The sequence below is a fragment of the Plasmodium vinckei genome (assembly GCF_900681995.1).
Source record: "Plasmodium vinckei vinckei genome assembly, chromosome: PVVCY_01".
Classification (NCBI taxonomy): domain Eukaryota; phylum Apicomplexa; class Aconoidasida; order Haemosporida; family Plasmodiidae; genus Plasmodium; species Plasmodium vinckei.
In genome coordinates this window covers 432,548-452,575 of record NC_051293.1, presented here as the reverse complement: position 1 = coordinate 452,575, position 20,028 = coordinate 432,548, and the positions used below count along the sequence as shown (strand labels likewise).

Below are 20,028 nucleotides of genomic sequence, written 5' to 3'. Positions count from 1 at the left end.
TTCTGAAGTTTAGAAAATAAATGCAAATTATAAAGTACATACTAAAATATTGATTTTACGTATTAATTTTTACGTATTAATTTTGTGTTGTCTAAATCTGTATTAAAAGTATTTTATACAACTTTTCCTGTATATGCGCACAAATTATATGCAAATATAAGTGCACCGTTATATTTGAAAATAATTGGAAAATTATTTTCGAAATAAATATATAAAAAAGAGAAAATATTGTGTTTTTTATCAAAGTTAAAAAAAATATCTTAATATGCCCACAGTGCATTCATAAAAAATTAATAAAAATAAAATAGCGTAAAAATATAACAAAACAAAATAGTAGGAAATCGATCAAAAAATACAACAAAAATTAAAATATAGAAATATAAAATAAAATAATAATAAATCTAAATTAAATTCATCATTTTTTATATAAGATGGTGCAAATCAAAAAAAACATTCTAATATACACTTTGCTCTCCTGCTTAGTGTATGGAATCAAAGGACTTGAACATCAATGTGATTTTAATGAAAATTATAAAGCAAAATCAGACTCTGAAAATCATGATATAATTAGTCAATGTCTATTAACACCAAGATTGTTTGATATAATTAGTATAGTATGTGGGTCAAAAACTATAAATTATAAACTCTACCCAGAAAATTGTTTTGAAGAAGTATACGATGGCGCAAATACAACTTCCGCCAAAAAAATAACTGACGTATTACCCGGTGCTGTAAATATAACTTTTACAGTTGATCCAAAAACTGGCAATAATATCGTGTCAATGAGAGTACCACCAAATACTGATTCAAATAAAGTAATATATTGCTACTGTGATTATCGAGATAATGCCACAAATAATAAATCAATTAGTCCCAGTGAGACAAAAAATTTAGGTCTCGTTAAAATCGTAGTGCCAGTAGTGCCACACATTAATGGATGTGACTTTAAAAAAGAGGACTCTGACATATTTACAAAAGGTGTTGATATTAGCAGTTTAAGTTATAATGAAGTAAATGATATTGTTTGTAAGATTGATGCAAAACCACATGAAATAGTTGGTTTTAGATGCCCAGATGATTATGAGGTTTCACCTCCTGATTGTTTTGTTAATGCTTATAATCTTGAAGGAAAAATGGAATATATAAAAAAAAGAATACAATTAAGTTCATTAATAATGGACAATCATAAAAAAACATTTTACTCTAAAGTACCAACTCATGGTTATGGAAAACCTAGCTTTTTCTGTATGTGTGTAAAAGATAATAAAAAACTAATAGTACATTTTAATTTTGCTTTATCTACCCCACCAAGCTACTGGAGTAGTTATACTAATAAGTTCTTTATGAAGAGCAATTCAGGTTATTACGGAAAAACTGCATCTATTCTTATTGTAGTATTTTTTATTGTTTCATATTTTATGTTATAATAATTTTTTTTGAAAATAAAAGAATTATTTTGTAGCATATTTATCCACGTACCAATATTTCATATGTTGAGTATATCATATAATTGTGTATGTGTGTTATGTTTATACCTGATTGTTTGTGATATTGTTTTAGTTTTATAATATACATATTATATCTTTATGATTGTTTTTTTAATTTTTTTTAAAACTTTAAATGGAATAGTAATATAAAATTTAGTAGCATTATAATAAAGCAAAAGTTACTACAAATATATTCCCTAAAACGATACGGAAAGTTGTACATGGGACACCTTGTATATGAAATAATTACAATTTTGAAAAAATGAAAAACCTTTTACAATCTTTATTTTGACATTTATCCATAATTTTGGTACTACTAATTTAAAAAAAAAAAAAAAAAATCACTCAACAAATATATTTACATTTTTTTTTTTATGAATTGTACATAAAATGTGGGGGCAAAAACGTTTGTGGGAGTTGCATACAATTCCTATTTAGCGATCCACAAAAAATAAAAAAAAGTAAAAAAATAAAACCATAATAATATTTGATAAAAAAAAGTAAAAAATAAAACCATAATAATAAAATTTGATGAAAAAAAAATAAAGAATAAAATAAAATTATCTAAAACAACAACATTAAAAGAGAAAATATGTGATATACTAGAAATACCAAAAGATCTGAAAATTTCATAAGTGATTATTCTATACATGTAAAATAAAAAGTTTATATATCCATAAAAAAGTTATGCATTTTAGTACTATACTAAATAAGCTAATGCATAGCGAAAATTATGAATGTAGAAAAAAAAAACAAAAAGGCATAAGGAAAGGTAGCTAAATTTTTTACTAAACATTTCAAAGAGGGTTAAAAAAAAAAAAAAATTAAAATATGTTATGCGAGCAGTGTAACAAAAATAATGTTTGTATGTTAAAACCCTCGAATAAGGAAAAATTATGCAAATACTGTTTTTTAGAAAGCTTTGAAGATGAAGTACATACAACTATTTTGAAAAAAAAAATGTTTGAAGACAATGACAAAATTTGTATTGCTGTGTCAGGTGGAAAAGACTCTAGCGTATTAACACATGTACTTGTTAATATAAAAAAAAAATATAATTATAATTGGAATTTATTTTTATTAGCTATTGATGAAGGAATTAAGGGTTATCGTGATGATTCATTAAAAGTTGTTTATAAATTAGAAAAATTATATAATTTACCATTATCAGTTTTAAAATTTCAAGATATTTTTTCTTATACTATGGATGATGTTGTAAGTTATATAGGGAAAAAAAATAATTGTACTGTGTGTGGAGTTTTTAGAAGGCAAGCTATGGAAAAAGGGGCTTTATTATTTAATGCCACAAAATTAGTAACTGGTCATAATGCAGATGATTTAGCAGAAACTATTTTAATGAACATGTGCAGGGGGGATATTGATAAGCTAGCTAAAAATATAAATGATGTTTTGGAAAAAAAAAAAAATAATAGCTCACTAGCTAGCTATTCTGAAAATAATAACACAAATGTATTTCCAAATTGTAACAATGTTTTGGATAAAAATGAATCTGGGAATTCAGTTTGTGGGTGCAAAGAGCAAATAAATATTGAAAATAACAAAGAAGAAGAAAAAAAAAATCAATGCAATGATAATATAAAGTATGAGCATAAAACTGATGGCTTTATTCCAAGATTAAAACCATTAATGTGGTCATACGAAAAAGAGATTGTTTTATATGCTTATCATTTGAAACTTGATTTTTTTAGCACTGAATGCACATATTCTCCAAACTCTTTTCGTGGTAATTTAAGAAGTTTTATTAAAGATTTAGAAATTATTAATCCACAAATTATTTTAAATATAATTCATTCAGCTGAATTTTTTTATTTTAATACAAACATAAAAAAAAAACTTAACACTTGTATAAAATGTGGGGCTTATACATCCAATATGGTATGTAAAGCTTGTCTAATTGTTGATGGATTAAATAATTATACAGATAACTCTTTTCTATATGCAAACAAAAAAAAAAAAAATAACAAAAAAAAAATATCTATAGAATATGAAATAGAAAAATGATATTCATATTTCTATTATTGTAAAAATATGACATTTTTTTTTGATTTTATTTTGTTTTGTTTCACCGCTATTTTATTAATTTTTTTTAATAAATGATTAATTTGTATGCATAGCTTTTTATTTTATGTTTGTCCAAACACCTTTTGAATATTATAACTTTACTTTTTTGTGTATATACTCTTACCATTTATTTTTTAATATTATATAGACAGTTTGTATAAACATATATTGACACAATTTTACGCAAAATATGTAATTATTTTATTTGGGATTATATTATTGACAATATAGAGCCAAATAGTATTAATTAGTAAATATATTTAAGGGCACATTTGAAGCATAAAATGTGTTTCATATTTTGTTATTTGTTTATTTAGTTTGGCTTAATTTTTGTATGAACATATGTAAAAATGTTTTAATTTTTTTTTATGATTAATAGAAAAGTGCTACAATCTTTTATTCAAATAAGCATAGCTATATCCTATATAAATAATCATTATATGTATGTATTTCGAATTGGCTTGTCAAATTGTTCATATATAAAACCAATCAATTAAAAAAAATATTTTTCACACACACAAATTTTTATTCAATTTTAACAGTAGCAAAAATGAGGAACCACAACGAGAGTACAATAAATAGAATTTATGAATCATCACTAAAAAAACTTGAAGAAAATATAGACAAAGGGAAATTAGTTTTAAAAGCGGAAAAAGAAAGAAAAATAGATTTTAAAGGAGTTGAACTTAATTTAAAAAATCATATGAATGAAATGACAAAACTTGTAAAAGAAGCAAAAAATATAAAAACATTATCAAGTAATAATATAAAAGATTTTTATAATTCTCTAATTAAATGTGATGAGTTATGTGACAAATTTACAACAGATGAAATAAATAAAAAAATAAATAATATTTTTGATACAATGCTAGTCGAAATAAACACTAAATGTAAAACAGTAGTTTTATAATTGTTAACCTTGTTCTTATGAAATTCAAAAATTGTGAAGCTTCAATTATAGTGAAATTATATAGTATTTCTTAAATTAATAAATTTAAACAAAATTTTTTATAACTGTCTAAATATTTAATTATATAATTCTTTGTATTTTTTGTTTGGAAAGAAATTCAAATTAATTTACAAACACAAAATGCACACTTCTCAAAAAGTATATATAAATAAAGCATAATCATATGAACTGTTCAGTAAATATGTTATAACAATATTGTAGCTAGCCATTATGGCTATATAGCGATACAAAAAAAAAAAAAAAAAAAGAAGACCTATTTATATATATGCTTGTATATGTCTAAAATATATCGTCTTTTTGAGGTGCTTATTTTAAAATTTTTTTGCTGTTCCATTGCTGGATATTTTTTTTTAAAGTGAATATAATTTGTAGATATATAATTTGAATTAAGAAATATTTTATTAAAATATTCATCAGCTAATTTAAATGTATTTAAGAACATTTTATGTTCATTTTCTTTTATGTCATCTTGAAAGTTTGTATGAACAGTCAGAATTTTTTCGTTTTGTAAATTGTTTGTACCAAAACATAGTTGTAAATAATTTTTGTTATTTAAATTTTTTAATATATCTATATTTAATAAATTATAAAAATCGGGGCCATTTTTTTCATGAATTTTAATATAGTTTTTGTATTTATATTTACCAATTGGTCTATATATATCAGGTATAATTATGCACACATTATTTGTATCTTCACATTTTAAATAATTTAATATATTTTTTATAGTACCTCCAATTTGTGTATTTATTTGGTTTATTGGTTTAACTAATATTATATTATTTTTTTCACAAATATATGATTTTATATTACTTAAATATATCCATGCATCATATTTGTATTTATCATTTAAAAAGTCTAAATACATTCGGCCAACATCCCCCTTTTTGAAGTTACTAACTATTTTATTTTTTATTTCATTTCCCAAACCAATTAAAATTTTATTCTTTTCGATCATTTGTATTTATATATGTATGAGTGTAATTGTCCTTTTAAGAGTTTAGGCAAATAAAAAGTCCTATACAAACTAATATTAATCCTAGCACTGATTTGTATGTAATATTTTTTTTTAAAACAATTATTTCAGTGATATATGTAAAAACAAAGGATGATACATTTGATAAAGGGACTGCTAATGACATGTCTGATTTATATAATAAAAAATAATAAAACAGAGACCCAATCTGATTTAGTAAGTATGGTAAAATGATGTTAACGTTTTTCAATACTCCAAATATTCCTTCTGTCGCATTTTTTTCCTTTTTCTTTTCTTTACATCCTATTTTTATAAATACATTTGTACATCCCCACAAAATTCCAACTAATATGTATAAAATAAAATACATATTTTTACTTAATCTTCCTATTTACATAAACAAATATATTTACAATATTTTCATTTATACTTGCATACTATATTTGTTACATTCGATTGATATAGCAAATCATATTTATGTGAAATTTAAACCATTATGAATTCAATAAAGGGTAATAGCTATTCTTCTAGTTTTTTATTACACTTTTTTTTTATTTTGTTTCTGCATTGTTAGGTAGTGATACTATGGAAATAAACCTTCGTATGCGTAAACAGGCATATATACATTTTGTTAATATATTTAATTTTTTTTAATTATATTTAATTTTTTTTCGATTATATTTATTATTCTTTTCAATTATATTATCACTTTTTTTGCAATTATTTTTTTTCGCTTTCTTGTGTCGCTTAAAAATAATTCATAGTATAGGAATGACATGCACATAACAACTAAATTGTCACGGAAACGTCAATATAGCAATATACTTTTATATTTTCCTGTTTGTTTACTATATTTTCTTATTTTGTTTACTATATTTCTATTTTTTTATTGTATTTCCATTTTATAACACTTTTATTTTATTCCATTTTTAACAGTGTATGCAACACAATATTAATTGTTTTACGTATTCCCTCGAGCATGTTATTTTTTTTTATTTTTTTTTTTGTATTTTTGTTTTGTATTTATGATTCATTTTAATTTTTTCTGTATCATTGGTTGATTATTATTTGTATTTTTGCACTTTTGTATTTTTTCATTTGTTTGATAAATTATAAAAATTAGTAAAATAGAACAATAAAAAAAATATTGTCTTTACACCAGTTCATAATTTAGCTTTTATTCTACTGTCAATGTATGCCTAATTTTATTCTTATTTGTTTGTGTTTATATTTTTTTGCATTTTTATTTTTTGTTGGTTTATTTTTTATGTACACACCCTGTTTGCAGCTAGCGACTGTGATAGTATGTATATTGTAACAATTTTATAATTCATTGAAAATACAAAGATAAAAATTATTGCCGAATAATATAAGTTAATACGGATTCTGAATCCATACATCTGTATGTTATACATTTATATATAGTTTGTGCACGCATCTTAGGATAGTTAAATATATTTTAAAACGTGCAATAATATCGATAGATTCTGTATCACATTAAAATAAAATAAGATAAACAATTTTGTGTATAATTGAATATATGTGTGCATGTTTTTTGTTGTAAAGCTTTACTTTATTTGATTCTCTTTATTTGTTTATGAATGTATCTATATAGCTTATTTTTGTGTATTTAAAAATGTTGCTCGATTTATCTAGATGTAAATTAAAAAGTTTAGAGGATAGTGATGTGATCCTTGAAAAACTGATCGAACTAAATTGTGATTATACAAGTATAACCTATTTAGATGTTTCATATAATAATATTAAATCTCTTAAAGGGTTAAGACATTTTGAAAATTTGAAAATATTAAATATTTCCAATAATGAATTAACTTCATTAGATGGTGATTATATTCCTTGTTCAATCGAAAAAATAATTTGTGATCATAATAATCTTAGTGACATTTGTTTTAAGAGTTTAACAGATGAAAGAGAAGAATCAGAATTTGAATATGAAACTGATGAAGAAACGGGTTCAGATAATAGTAGAAAAAATAATTATATAGATAAAAGTTATAATTATAAAAATGATATTCCTTCAAATTATTCAAATGATTTAAAAAATTATAATATTCATGATAAATATAATAATAGTTTTCTTTATGATAAAATATATTACACAAATAATGATTTCCCATTAAGTAATTTAAAATACTTAGATGTAAGTTACAACAATATTAAAAGGTTAGCAACATTTGAAAAATACCTTCACATTTTAAACAAGAGAAATAAATTAAATAATTCCAATGAAACAAACATATCAAAAAGTACCAAGTCTGAAAGTGCAGAAAGTGATATTAATGATGCACACATAAATAATTTTATTTCAAGTAAAACTGAAAAAGATGTTATGATTCTATTTTTTAATTCTATAGAAACTTTGCATCTAAGAGGCAATAAATTAACTAATTTAAAAGGATTAAGTGTTTTAAAAAATTTAAAAGTTTTAGATCTTAGATCAAATTTAATTAGTCATCCAGTACAACTTTTTTATATTTTAGATAACAAAGATTGGCTTAAAAAATATCATGATAAAAAAACAAAAAATAATAATACTTATTGCTCCTATTTTTCATGTATTGTAAAAAAATACAAAAACATAAATTTACAAAATATATTATTACTAGGTAATAACAAAGTATTCAAACCAAAACGGCTACTTGCATCTGTCTTTAATGTATTAAAAAATGTTAATACAAAAAAAGAACTTATAACAGATTTTTCAGACACTGTTTCATCAAATGAAAATATTAACATTTTGGGCCATGAGTTATGTGATGCAGATGATGAGGAAGATGGTGATTCATATACTACTTATACTAATTCAGATGTGGGTTCTGAACCAGATGTAGAAGCAGAGGCAGAAACCGAGGAAAATTCAAACTTAATAGAAAATGATAAATGTATTTCTAAAAATAAATATGATAATTTTGTAAACAAAAGTAATGAAATAAATACTCATAGTGAGACTGAAAAAATTGTATATAAACCAAAGGATCGTATTGAATTGAATGATTCGGGGTTCTATGATAAAAATGAAAGTGATTATTTTGAGAGTAACCAAGGGGAAAGGGATATTCCAACTCCTTTAAGTCGAAAAGAAATAGATGTAGAATCAAATGATACTGAGGAGGATGAAGATGAGAAAGTAGAAATTGCAACGGATTCTAAGGATGAATCAGAAAGTCAAAAAGAAGATGACACAAGTGAAGAAGAAGTCGAACCAAGCAAAGTAGAAAATGATGAGGTAGATGCAGACCAAATAAACAATCAAAATGATAGTGAAATTGAAAGTGAGGAGGAAGAAATGACTGAAAGTGAGATAGATGTAGGTCCCATAAAGAATCAAAATGATAGTGAAATTGAAAGTGAAGAGGAAGAAATGACTGGAAGTGAGATAGATGTAGGTCCCATAAAGAATCAAGGTGATAGCGAAGTTGAAAGTGAAGATGAAATAGCTAAAAGCAAGGTAGATATAGATAGTATAAAGAATCAAGGTGATAGCGAAGTTGAAAGTGAAGAAGAAATAGCTAAAAGCGAGGTAGATGTATATAGTGTAAAGAATCAAAGTGATAGTGAAATTGAAAGCGAAGAAGAAGTAGCTAAAAGCGAGGTAGATGTATATAGTGTAAAGAATCAAAGTGATAGTGAAATTGAAAGCGAAGAAGAAGTAGCTAAAAGCGAGGTAGATGTATATAGTGTAAAGAATCAAAGTGATAGTGAAACTGAAAGTGAGGAGGAGGAAGAAGAGGAAGAAATAGCTAAAAGTGAAGTAAATATAGATGGTATAAAGAATCAAGGTGATAGCGAAGTTGAAAGTGAAGAAGAAATAGCTAAAAGCGAAGTAGATGTAGATCCCATAAAGGATCAAGATGATAGTGAAATTGAAAGCGAAGATGAAATAGCTAAAATCGAGGTAGATGTAGACAGTATAAAGAATCAAGATGATAGTGAAGCTGAAAATGAGGAGGAGAAAGAAGAAGAAATAACTAGGAACGAGGTAGATGTATATAGTGTAAAGAATCAAGGTGATAGCGAAGTTGAAAGCGAATATGAAGACGATGTAGATATGAATCTAGAATCAGAAAGAAGGGAAGAAAAAGAAGAAGGTGAACAGATGCATAAATCAGAAACGGAATTAACGGATTTAGAAATAGAAGAAATAGAAACTGTCGAAAATGACAAATTAAATATTAAAGAAAATGAATCCAAATATAAAAATTCTCATGAAGTTACAAAAGAAGTAGAAGTGAGTGATTCCTATGATAAAATAGAGGACGAAAAAGAGGTATATGCATCTAACAATGAATCCGAAATGAATAGTGAAATAGAAGTGAGTGATTCCTATGATAAAATAGAGGACGAAAAAGAGGTATATGCATCTAACAATGAATCCGAAATGAATAGTGAAATAGAAGTGAGTGATTCAGATGATGAAATAGAGAACGAAAAAGAAGAAGATAATTTTACAGATTTTATTAATCCAAACTTGATACAAAATACCAATAAAAATGTAGAAACAAAATCAAAAGAGGTAGTTCCTTTTTATAATAATTTAAAAAAAAATATGCTTAAAGAAAATTATCATAATAAAAATAGTGAGGAAAATGAATCTATAGAATCAAATGAGCAAATAGTTAGATTGAGAGATGTAATTAAAAAAAATAATCGATTACATAGTTATAATTGTAATGAAATAAAAATAGACAGTAATGAAAAGGAAATATATAAAAAAAATGATATTTCATTGAAAAAAAAAACAAAAAAATATAACAAGAATAACTATTATTCTGTTTCTACTCAAATTAATAACAAAATTATTAAAAATAAAAATGCTAATACCAATTCCAACAATTTTAATGAGAGCATAGATAATATAATAAATAATAATATTGAAGAAAATGAAACAAGCTGTTCTTTTTCATCTATTGTAAAAAATAAAAAAATATTTAAAAAAATAGAACCCAATGATAAACATTTAGATGATTCAAATTATGTAAATCATACATCTATAGAAAATGACATACTTAATAGTGAATTCGAACAAATTAGTCAAAGTCCTACTCTTGAGCAAAATGATAGTGGCACAAATTCTATCCCTCAATCTAATATACATAAAAATGAAAACATTGATGAATCTAATAAAGTTAGAACCCAAATGATAGAAAAAGAATATGCAGATACACATTTAGATGTAATAGAAGGTAATATAAACAGAAAATGTGTAAATCATGGGTATTCAAAATATTTTGATTCAGCAAATGAAAACATAAATAACAATGCTGATAATAGTTCTGCTAAACAAAACTTAAGCTTGAACACTGTCTTTGAAAAGGGAAGTAATAATGTCAGACCAGATGTTGTAGTAGAAGAAGAAGAAGGAGAAACACAATCCATGTGCAATGAAAGTAAAGAAATAGTGAACAAGCTAAAGAGTAATAATGGATATAAAAAAAATGCTAACAAATTATGTAAAATTAAAAGTTTAGAAACTTCAAATTTATCACACAACAAATTGTTAAATGATTCGGGTGTATCAAATTATGAATTATCTTCCGACTTGTCTGAAATGAACAAAGTAGACAAATTTAATAAAACACATTTAGACCTTGTTAAAAAAAATCAACATGACGAAAAAAATGATATAAATAAGAATAATGCTTCTTATAAAACTTCTAAAAACTCGAATGAAATAAAACAAATAGGAAGTAAGACAAATAAAGGTTCTATAAATGATAATACAAAAATGTTAAAGTGCTATGAAAAAATTAATGAAAATAATGACAACCATAAATTGGACACAAATTTGGAACTACAACTAAAAGAAACATGCTTAGAATTGAAAAAAGAAAAACAATACAATAATATATTATTTAAAGAAAATAAAAAGCTTGAAAATAAAATAAAATCACTAAACAAAAATAAAAAAATGTTTAAAAAAAAAATTAGAAAATTAGAAAAAGATTGCAATGACAAAAATGAAATTACAAAAGAATATGAAAATATTATGAACAAATTAAATTTAGTAGAAAACTCAAAAATGGAAATTCCTATGGATAATATAAAAATCCAGAATACATACATTGAGAATGCAATAGAGCAACTATATGTAATTTATATTTTTCAATTTTTCTACCCTTTTGCATACTTATGCATTTACATGGTTATGTATTTGTTTTTTCTTTTTTTGCAGTGCACATTCTTCGATACATTAGGTGAAAACCACATAATAACAAAAAGGTAATTAAAGAAACAAAGTGAATTTTGTTTATAAATTTTACATTGTTTAGTCTAGATATATATGTATGTTTTTGTAATTTTGTAGGATCGAGGATTTAGCTTTTGTATATTCAAAAAAGGAAACAAAAATGAAATCACAGTTGAATAACCAAATGAAGGTAAATACAAGCAAAGCATAAATATTTACAAATATGTCTATATAATAAATAATTTAATTTTTTTTTTTATATATTTTTTTTCATTATATCAGAATTTAGAATTATTAAAAAGTAACGAAGAATTAACTAAAGCCAAAGATGAATATTTCAATGAGTTACAAAAAAAAGAAAAAATTATTATCGAGTAAGTTATCTATATATCATGTCTATCTTACATTTGAAGTTTAAAGAGTTTATTGTTTGTATGGATCGTTTGATATAATTATTTTTCTACAATTTTATGTACACCTTTTCAACTTTCTTTAGATTAACTGGAAAAATAGAAGACCTGATGAAAAGCACCAATGACATGAAAAATGTGTTAGGAAAAAATGAAAACAAATTAAAGACTTTTCAAATAGAGCTATCTCAAAAAGATGAACTAATCAAAGAATTAGAAGAAAAAAACAATAAGCTGGTAATAATTTATAAAACATATAACACCTTTATAAGTGTGTCTGCATATGTACATTATTCAAATTAGTATGGCATGTTCTATATTGTTTGCATAATTTATTATTTACAATTTTATATAAAAATTTAGGTGGAAACTGAGAAAGCAATACAAACTGAAAGAGAAAATTTGTTGGAGCTATTATATGGAAAAGGTAAAAAATTTTAAAACAATTTTTACAAAAAATATTTTGCAATTTTTTATTCACCACCTTGGCATATTAAAATGGGCTCGTTTCATTCTATTTATTTCACTTTGTCCATTTCACTTTGTTACTTCACTTTTTTTAGACGAGAAATTGGTCAATGCGAAAGAGTATAAAGATGAAATAAAAGAGTTGCAACAGAAAATAAAAAACTATTTACATAAGAATGCTCATAAAGTACAAGATAAAATATATGAACAAGTTTTAGATAAGTTATATGATGAACAAATTAAAATACAATCATTGTTAGTAGAAAAAGATCAAACTATAATTCAAAAAAATACAAAAATAGAAAATCTTCAACACCAATTACATTCATGGGCTGAAGAAGCATCAAAATGGGTCTCGATTGCAGATAAGCACACAAAACTTATTACAAACCATAACACCTTAAAGGTAATTAAAATGTGGATATATTGCATGTACATATTTTATGTGTATTTTTTATATTGAAATATTTATACTTCTTTACTTTCTTAGAAAAACTACGAAGAATTAAAGTATAAGTATATAATGGATGTGAAACATTTGCAAACAAAAAAGAATGAAAAAGTAAAAGAGCTTATAAGGAAGTTCTCATAATTTACATAAAAGCTAAACAGAGGATTGGGTCTGTGCATTATGCATACACAGCATGCACCTAACTTTTTTAAAACAAATATGATATTACTATTTTTAAGAACATGACTTTATAAAAAGTTACAAAATAATAAACATATATAATTGGAATTTTATATGTTTCACTTTTTTTATTTCATTATGTATGTGTGCATATACATAGGATATATATTTTTTTTTTAAAACAAAATGTTTAAACATAAAATATCAATTTTTAAAGGAAGAAAAAGTAGTGAAAAAATACAGTGTGCCCTGAGACATATAGAGTGTAACCATTCAATCTTTAGGGTTAGCAAACGGGTTCACCATTTTTTATGTTTGCAAAGAAATACATATTAAATAGGGATATATAAAATAATATATCTTTATATAATGTAATTAAAAAAACTTCGTTCTATAATTTTTCAATAGATATCCAACATTTTTATGCATATGCAATAAATGGGAAAAAATATTTGACTATATGTTTATAGCACACACAAAGTTTTCTATGATTTAAATTGTTCTTATTAATTTTTAGTCATATAATTAATAGGTAGAGGGAGAATAAAATAGGTATCAAATTGGTTGTTTATTGGTACATAGTTTTGTTAATATATTTTTGTGGGTATATTATAAAATATGTTTATAAAACTTATTTATATATATTTGAATATTAAGCTATTTTTATATAAAAAAACAAAAAAATACATTTTGATAAATACAAAGTTTGGCCCTATATGGTAGAAAAGAACATCGTGTTTTTTTTTAATATATTGTAGAGTTTTAACCTTGCAATTGTTTTTCATTTTATTTTTTATCATTGTGTTTTTCCTGTTTATGCTGTAACATAATAGTGTTTGTTTTATTAGCTTGGGAAAAGTATGTAAATATTTTATTGTTATTTCTATTTTTATGCAAAAGCATTTATACGTATATTTATTTTATTATTAACGGACTATGCATATATGTACATACATTCAGGTATTATTTCCTTTTTAATTTATATACGTCACGTATTTTATATTGAACATATATATAATTAGAGAATTAAAAGAAAAAAAAAATTATAAGTATAAACATTTATATATTTTTCATTATTACTATTAACTTTTTTTTTTATTAATAATTTTACAATATTTTAATTATTTTTTTTCCACACTTATTCGTTGTATATTTTGTTATCTTATACATATATTTACGTTTTGTTTGGAAAATAATTTCAACTCTAAAAATTAAAAAAAAGGAAAACAATATAAAATAAGAAACATAAACACTATAAAATAAGAAACATAAACAATATAAAATAAAAAACATAAACAATATAAAATAAAAAACATAAACAATATAAAATAAAAAACATAAACAATATAAAATAAGAAACATAAACAATTGCAACATACACAAGTGCCGCTAACCAAATAATCCTATTGAATCAAGCCAAAGATATTATTATTTAAAAAAAAAAAAATGAGTCAGGTACAAGCTGAAAACACTGTCGTAGAGGAAAGGATAGTAAGTTTTGAAGAAGAAGTAGAAACATTTTTAATTAATTTACATGATTTTGTATATCATCGAAATGCTGAAGCTATAAAGAAATTATTTGATACAGATTTTTATACAATATCTGATTTGTATTTTAAAAATATCCGATGGCCATCTATAAAACAAGTTGATGAATTTTATAAACAAAAAAATAGATTCCATAATTTGATACACTCTTTATATGAAGAATTATATTATCGTCATGTATTTATAATTAATGATGTAACATTAGAAGATCGTAAAAATACATGGGAAAATTATAAATGCTTGTTAAACTTTATATCAAGTATATGTACAGATAATGATGCAAATGATAATGTATTAGTTATGCCAAATGTATGGATATATGACTTTTTATCAGAATATATTTATCAATTTCAATCTATGTGTCATTTTAAACTAGAATTATTAAATTCTCCTGAAGAGAATGAAAAAGGTATTGATTTTGTTGTAAAAAATCCAGATGTTTTTGAAAGTAGTATAGTATTAGAGGTATTACATAGTTTATTATTAAAAGGTGAATTTTCTACTTTACCTGAAGAAGAAAAGGTTGCATTTGTAAGTAATGTATTTAATGTAAATAATGAAGAATTAACAAGTAAATATCAATTTTCTTATTTTTCATGTTGTATATTATTGAATGTATATGTATTGTTAGGTGATTATTATAGTGCACTAAAAATAATATCAAATATACAATTGAATCATAAACAATTATATTGGAAAGTAACTTTATGTCATATAAATATATATTATAATATTGCTTTCTGTTATATGATGTTAAAAAGGTATAATGACAGTATAAAAATTTTATCACAGATATTGATTTATTTGTCAAAACAAAAAGCACATATATCAAATCAACAAAGATATCAACAATCATTAATAAATAAATTAATAGATAAAATGTATTTAATTGCTATTATATGTCATTCATTATGTAATACAAGATTAGATGAAACTATATTACAAAATATTAAAGAAAATTATTCAAGTAAATTCTATTCTTTACAATCTGCTAATGAACAAGCATATACAGATTTATTTTATCGAGTTGCTCCAAAATTTATTGATCCAGTATCTAATATTAGTTTTCAATTATTAACAAATTTTGAAAATCCACAAAATCAAACATATAATTCAAATCCAACTTTACGACAATTATCTATTTTTTTAAAAAATGTAACATATCAAAAAAAAACATATCATCTAATGTCTTATGTTAAATTATATCATAATATTCAAATTAATAAATTAGGAAATCTAATGAACTATCAAGAAAAGGATGACGATAATGTTTATTGTGATATTATGTGTGTTAAAAATTATAACAGACAATTAATTTGGAGGGAAGGTCCATTATATTCAGGAGAAATAACTACATCTATTTTTGGAAATACCTTTGATTTTTATATTGATATAGATATTTTAAATATTAAAACAAGAGCACAACAAAAAATATTTATTGATTATTTTATTCATCAAATAAGTATGTGTAAAAACCTTACAAATAATTTACAGGGAAATAGTTCTGGTCATCTTTACAAAATTAAATATGACAATTATAAAAGAAAAGGCAAAGGAAAAAATAGAAACAAACATGGAAATCACCAAATCCCAGTTATGCAATAAATATATATATATATATATATATATAACAGTATATCAGTTTGTACAAATATATGATAATATTTTTAACATGATTTCCATAACTACCTAATGCTTATCCATATACTAAGACATACCTGCCGATAGTAATCGTAGCAGGTACTGAGAAATATCATCAACTTATTGTCACATCACTATGGTAGTATGAAGCATAATGAAAATGTTCATAATATATTTACACAACTACATATATAAAATGCCTATACATTTTTAATAGCAACATGTGTACACGCATTTTTGTAATTAGTGCAAATGCTTACATTCTTTTATCTGTGCAAATGTGCTTGTTTTATTTTGCTATTTATTATTTTTTTTTTTTACCTTTATAAAATTTTTAAAAAAAATATAAAAAATAAATTTTGAAAACTAATGAATGGCTAATCTGTTATTATTTTATATATTTTTTACAAACTAATTTAGAACATTTTTACGCTTTTCCATATAATAAATTTTTTGTAAAAAAAAATAAAATATTTTAACTTATGCAATTATATGTGTTTACTTATTTGGTGCACATTTTGAGGCATTAGTCCGGGATTGTTCTTTTAAAAAATATTTACTATAAAAAATATTGATAATAAAAAATATTGATAATAAAAAATATTGATAATAAAAAAACAAATTAGTGAAAAAAAGTAATGGCATGTAGTGAAAGCATCACTATGTATTTATAATAATATGTTACATATAAATTGAAAAAGGATAAAACAAAATAATAATACATGTCAAATTGTCTAATTATTTTTCTGTATCAACCTAATTAGTATGCCGTTTTAATAAAATAGTGAGGAGTATGGAATATCTTTCTCATCCACCACCAGAACCAGATTTCTGGATTTATTTTGCTAGCTATTTAAGGAAGGGATGGGTGCAGGTAAAATTAGACAAATACAATTATTTTCTTAACAATATGTACCAATTCATTACTTTTATTAATATCACTTTTTATTTTAAAATTAAAATAATGTTGTAGTGGGCCCTTGTTTTTATCCCTTTCTTTTTGTTGGCATTTTATTTGAAATTCACAATGCGTAAGATAATGATCACCATAAAATGAAAAAAAAGAATTTACTTATCTCCACAAATATTAACAAATTTATTAATTATAAATGACATTATCAAATTAATACATTATTTTTTTTCCAACTTTTTTAGCTTCTTATGGACAAGATGAAAAAAGCAAATAACATTCCCAACTTTATGTTAAGGGGAACCGATAAAATATCCGGAATAAAATTTCGTAAAAATACATGAATAATTTTTTATATTTAATTTTTCCATAATCATATATATAATATAGATGTTTTTTTATTATTATAAATTAAAAAAAAATATTATTTGACTAAATATATAAACACATTTAAACGGATTAATAAATATTTCGTATTATATTACAAAAACATCAATATTTCACAAAAAAAAAAAATGAATATACTACTTTTTATTTAACTAGTCAAATATACATATGTGTGCATATATAAATATAGCTATATATGTATAAACAGCAAAATGATTTTAAGCATATTATACGTATAAATACGTGTACCGGAATACAAATTTGTTCATTTTCAAGGCAGTCTAACTATAAAAGGATCTATGTTAAAAGTTGGTTTAATTTATTATCATTTGATTTGAGATCCATATAACTTTCTTTATCACTTATTAGCCATGGCTTTCTTTTGGCGAAATCGTGATATCTAAAATGTTTGAAAATAAAAAATAGTGTCAATAGAAATAAACATTAAATTATATGAACATGTAAATAATATTATACTTATTTATAATTACCACTGTGATGAAACGCTCTCTTAATTTTTCATTTTTTGCTGTGCAATCATCGGGACCATAGGGATGCTTAATTCTGACCTCACCATTTAGGACTAGAATATCTCTATTACTCCATGTGCAGTCTGGATGCCTATTTTTAAAGCATGAACAAGTGTGCATATGTATGTATATAATACTAATTTGTATAAGCATTGTTTTTTTTTTAATAATTAAAGGTTATGATTATATGTACATAATGTAGTGGTTATAATGTATATTTATTATATTTGCTTATTTTATAATTGTTGTCTTACGTTTTCCATATAAAGTCAAACAACTCCTGAGCTTCATGTGTAACCCTAATACCAATCCTTGACTTTTTTTTTTCAAAATTTTCTATTGATTTTTTTTCAATTTTTTCAACAATAGTTTTATCAATTTTTGGTAACACTTCATATAATACTTTTAACTTTTCTTTTATTTCTACATCCACAATAGTATATGTCCTAATTATGTAGAAATTTGCTGTACCATTTTTATTATCATCCTTCAATATAATAAAATTTGAACATGTATCATAGCAATATAATTCTCCTTCAAACTTATCACCACTTGATGTTTTTATATTTATTATATGGCCAAAATATAAGGATGGATCAATGCTACTTTTAACCATAGTTTGATTTTGTAATTTTTCATATATATTTTTTTGCTTTTTTTTTTCTTTTTTTTGTTTATTACAAATTTAAGTTTAAAATATCAAATGGTAAAAACGGTATTTCAAAAAAGTATCACTTAAATATATTAACACAACGTATAAAATATATAACCTTATTTATATAGTATATAATATTACATATTAATATAAATGTGTTGACTTAAACTTTTATGTTTTTTTGTATTTTTTTTAAAAAAGTTATTAAAAAAAATTAAATATACACAAATATCTTGAAAAAATAAAATATTGGTAGGATATATATATGTAAAATAGGTTTAAATTGAATTTGCTTTTTTTTTATGCGCGATGGAAATATTAGTATACTAAAGGGATATGAAGCATATGCCATAAAATGACTATATAATAAGTTATATATACAGCTTATTAATTTAATGTTTATAAAATGGTTTTTCCATATATCACGTATATATTATATATATGTATATATGCATGTATGATGTCAATTTTTTTATTTTTTTTCTTTAAATTGTAAAATAAAAAATATAAGGATTATATATGTAAAAACAACATAAATATATTAAGCCAAACATACTTTATTGTTATCCAATTTTATTTACTATATACCAATATTAATTATATTAATAATAAAATAATGTAGGAAACCCAATATTCACACTAATTAATTCTTATATAATATATATGATTAGACTTTGTAGTAAAATTTATAATTGCAAAGTTATTTAGTATATATCTATTTGTGATTATGTATATCCTTCAAACTTAAGAAAGCTAAATATATACCATTATAAATACATATAATGAATGATTAAATTTTAGCTATATTTTTTCTTATAATAAAAAATTAAAACAAGTATATAAAGGAGAATGCTTAAAACGGATATACATATCTATGTAGTTATATTATATATCTCATCATTCTTTAGCACATTATCAACATATGTATAGTTGAAAGAACGGGTTTTGCTTAATATACTATCCTCATAAATATTACGATAAATCGATTTATTGTTTTGAGCAATTTGTGTGGCTCTTTATTAAATAAACTATATGCATATGGGATTATATAGAAATTAAAATAAATTAATATACTCCTGTCTAACATTAATATTATGATGAATATATGTATTTATTTATTTATAC

The 20,028-nt window shown here is 23.1% G+C and overlaps 9 protein-coding genes across 9 annotated transcripts; 6 read left to right on the top strand and 3 right to left on the bottom strand.

Annotated features, from left to right (window-relative positions):
• Positions 1–431: 431 nt before the first annotated feature.
• Positions 432–1,427, top strand: PVVCY_0101240 (6-cysteine protein; the record flags this gene model as incomplete). Its single annotated transcript, XM_008628509.2, has 1 exon — positions 432–1,427. One exon carries the CDS (start codon positions 432–434, stop codon positions 1,425–1,427), a length of 996 nt encoding a protein of 331 aa, XP_008626731.2.
• An 891-nt stretch (positions 1,428–2,318) lies between these two features.
• PVVCY_0101230 (cytoplasmic tRNA 2-thiolation protein 1, putative) lies at positions 2,319–3,509 on the top strand (the record flags this gene model as incomplete). Its single annotated transcript, XM_008628508.1, has 1 exon — positions 2,319–3,509. One exon carries the CDS (start codon positions 2,319–2,321, stop codon positions 3,507–3,509), a length of 1,191 nt encoding a protein of 396 aa, XP_008626730.1.
• Positions 3,510–4,119: 610 nt separating this feature from the next.
• PVVCY_0101220 (conserved Plasmodium protein, unknown function) lies at positions 4,120–4,479 on the top strand (the record flags this gene model as incomplete). Its single annotated transcript, XM_008628507.1, has 1 exon — positions 4,120–4,479. The coding sequence occupies one exon, from the start codon at positions 4,120–4,122 to the stop codon at positions 4,477–4,479; it is 360 nt and encodes a 119-aa protein (XP_008626729.1).
• Positions 4,480–4,792: 313 nt separating this feature from the next.
• PVVCY_0101210 (conserved Plasmodium protein, unknown function) lies at positions 4,793–5,497 on the bottom strand (the record flags this gene model as incomplete). The annotated part of the gene is made up of 1 exon (XM_008628506.1): positions 4,793–5,497. The coding sequence occupies one exon, from the start codon at positions 5,495–5,497 to the stop codon at positions 4,793–4,795; it is 705 nt and encodes a 234-aa protein (XP_008626728.1).
• Positions 5,498–5,531: 34 nt separating this feature from the next.
• On the bottom strand, positions 5,532–5,885 carry PVVCY_0101200 (conserved protein, unknown function; the record flags this gene model as incomplete). Its single annotated transcript, XM_008628505.1, has 1 exon — positions 5,532–5,885. One exon carries the CDS (start codon positions 5,883–5,885, stop codon positions 5,532–5,534), a length of 354 nt encoding a protein of 117 aa, XP_008626727.1.
• Positions 5,886–7,151: 1,266 nt separating this feature from the next.
• PVVCY_0101190 (leucine-rich repeat protein) lies at positions 7,152–13,193 on the top strand (the record flags this gene model as incomplete). The annotated part of the gene is made up of 8 exons (XM_037634141.1): positions 7,152–11,624; positions 11,709–11,755; positions 11,841–11,913; positions 12,006–12,097; positions 12,220–12,370; positions 12,497–12,560; positions 12,697–13,007; positions 13,092–13,193. 8 exons carry the CDS (start codon positions 7,152–7,154, stop codon positions 13,191–13,193), a joined length of 5,313 nt encoding a protein of 1,770 aa, XP_037490018.1.
• Positions 13,194–14,678: 1,485 nt separating this feature from the next.
• On the top strand, positions 14,679–16,385 carry PVVCY_0101180 (eukaryotic translation initiation factor 3 subunit L, putative; the record flags this gene model as incomplete). The annotated part of the gene is made up of 1 exon (XM_008628503.1): positions 14,679–16,385. The coding sequence occupies one exon, from the start codon at positions 14,679–14,681 to the stop codon at positions 16,383–16,385; it is 1,707 nt and encodes a 568-aa protein (XP_008626725.1).
• Positions 16,386–17,214: 829 nt separating this feature from the next.
• On the top strand, positions 17,215–17,608 carry PVVCY_0101170 (conserved Plasmodium protein, unknown function; the record flags this gene model as incomplete). Its single annotated transcript, XM_037634134.1, has 3 exons — positions 17,215–17,295; positions 17,395–17,452; positions 17,577–17,608. The coding sequence occupies 3 exons, from the start codon at positions 17,215–17,217 to the stop codon at positions 17,606–17,608; spliced, it is 171 nt and encodes a 56-aa protein (XP_037490017.1).
• Positions 17,609–18,015: 407 nt separating this feature from the next.
• PVVCY_0101160 (lsm12, putative) lies at positions 18,016–18,864 on the bottom strand (the record flags this gene model as incomplete). Its single annotated transcript, XM_008628501.1, has 3 exons — positions 18,016–18,118; positions 18,196–18,339; positions 18,503–18,864. 3 exons carry the CDS (start codon positions 18,862–18,864, stop codon positions 18,016–18,018), a joined length of 609 nt encoding a protein of 202 aa, XP_008626723.1.
• Positions 18,865–20,028: the final 1,164 nt, after the last annotated feature.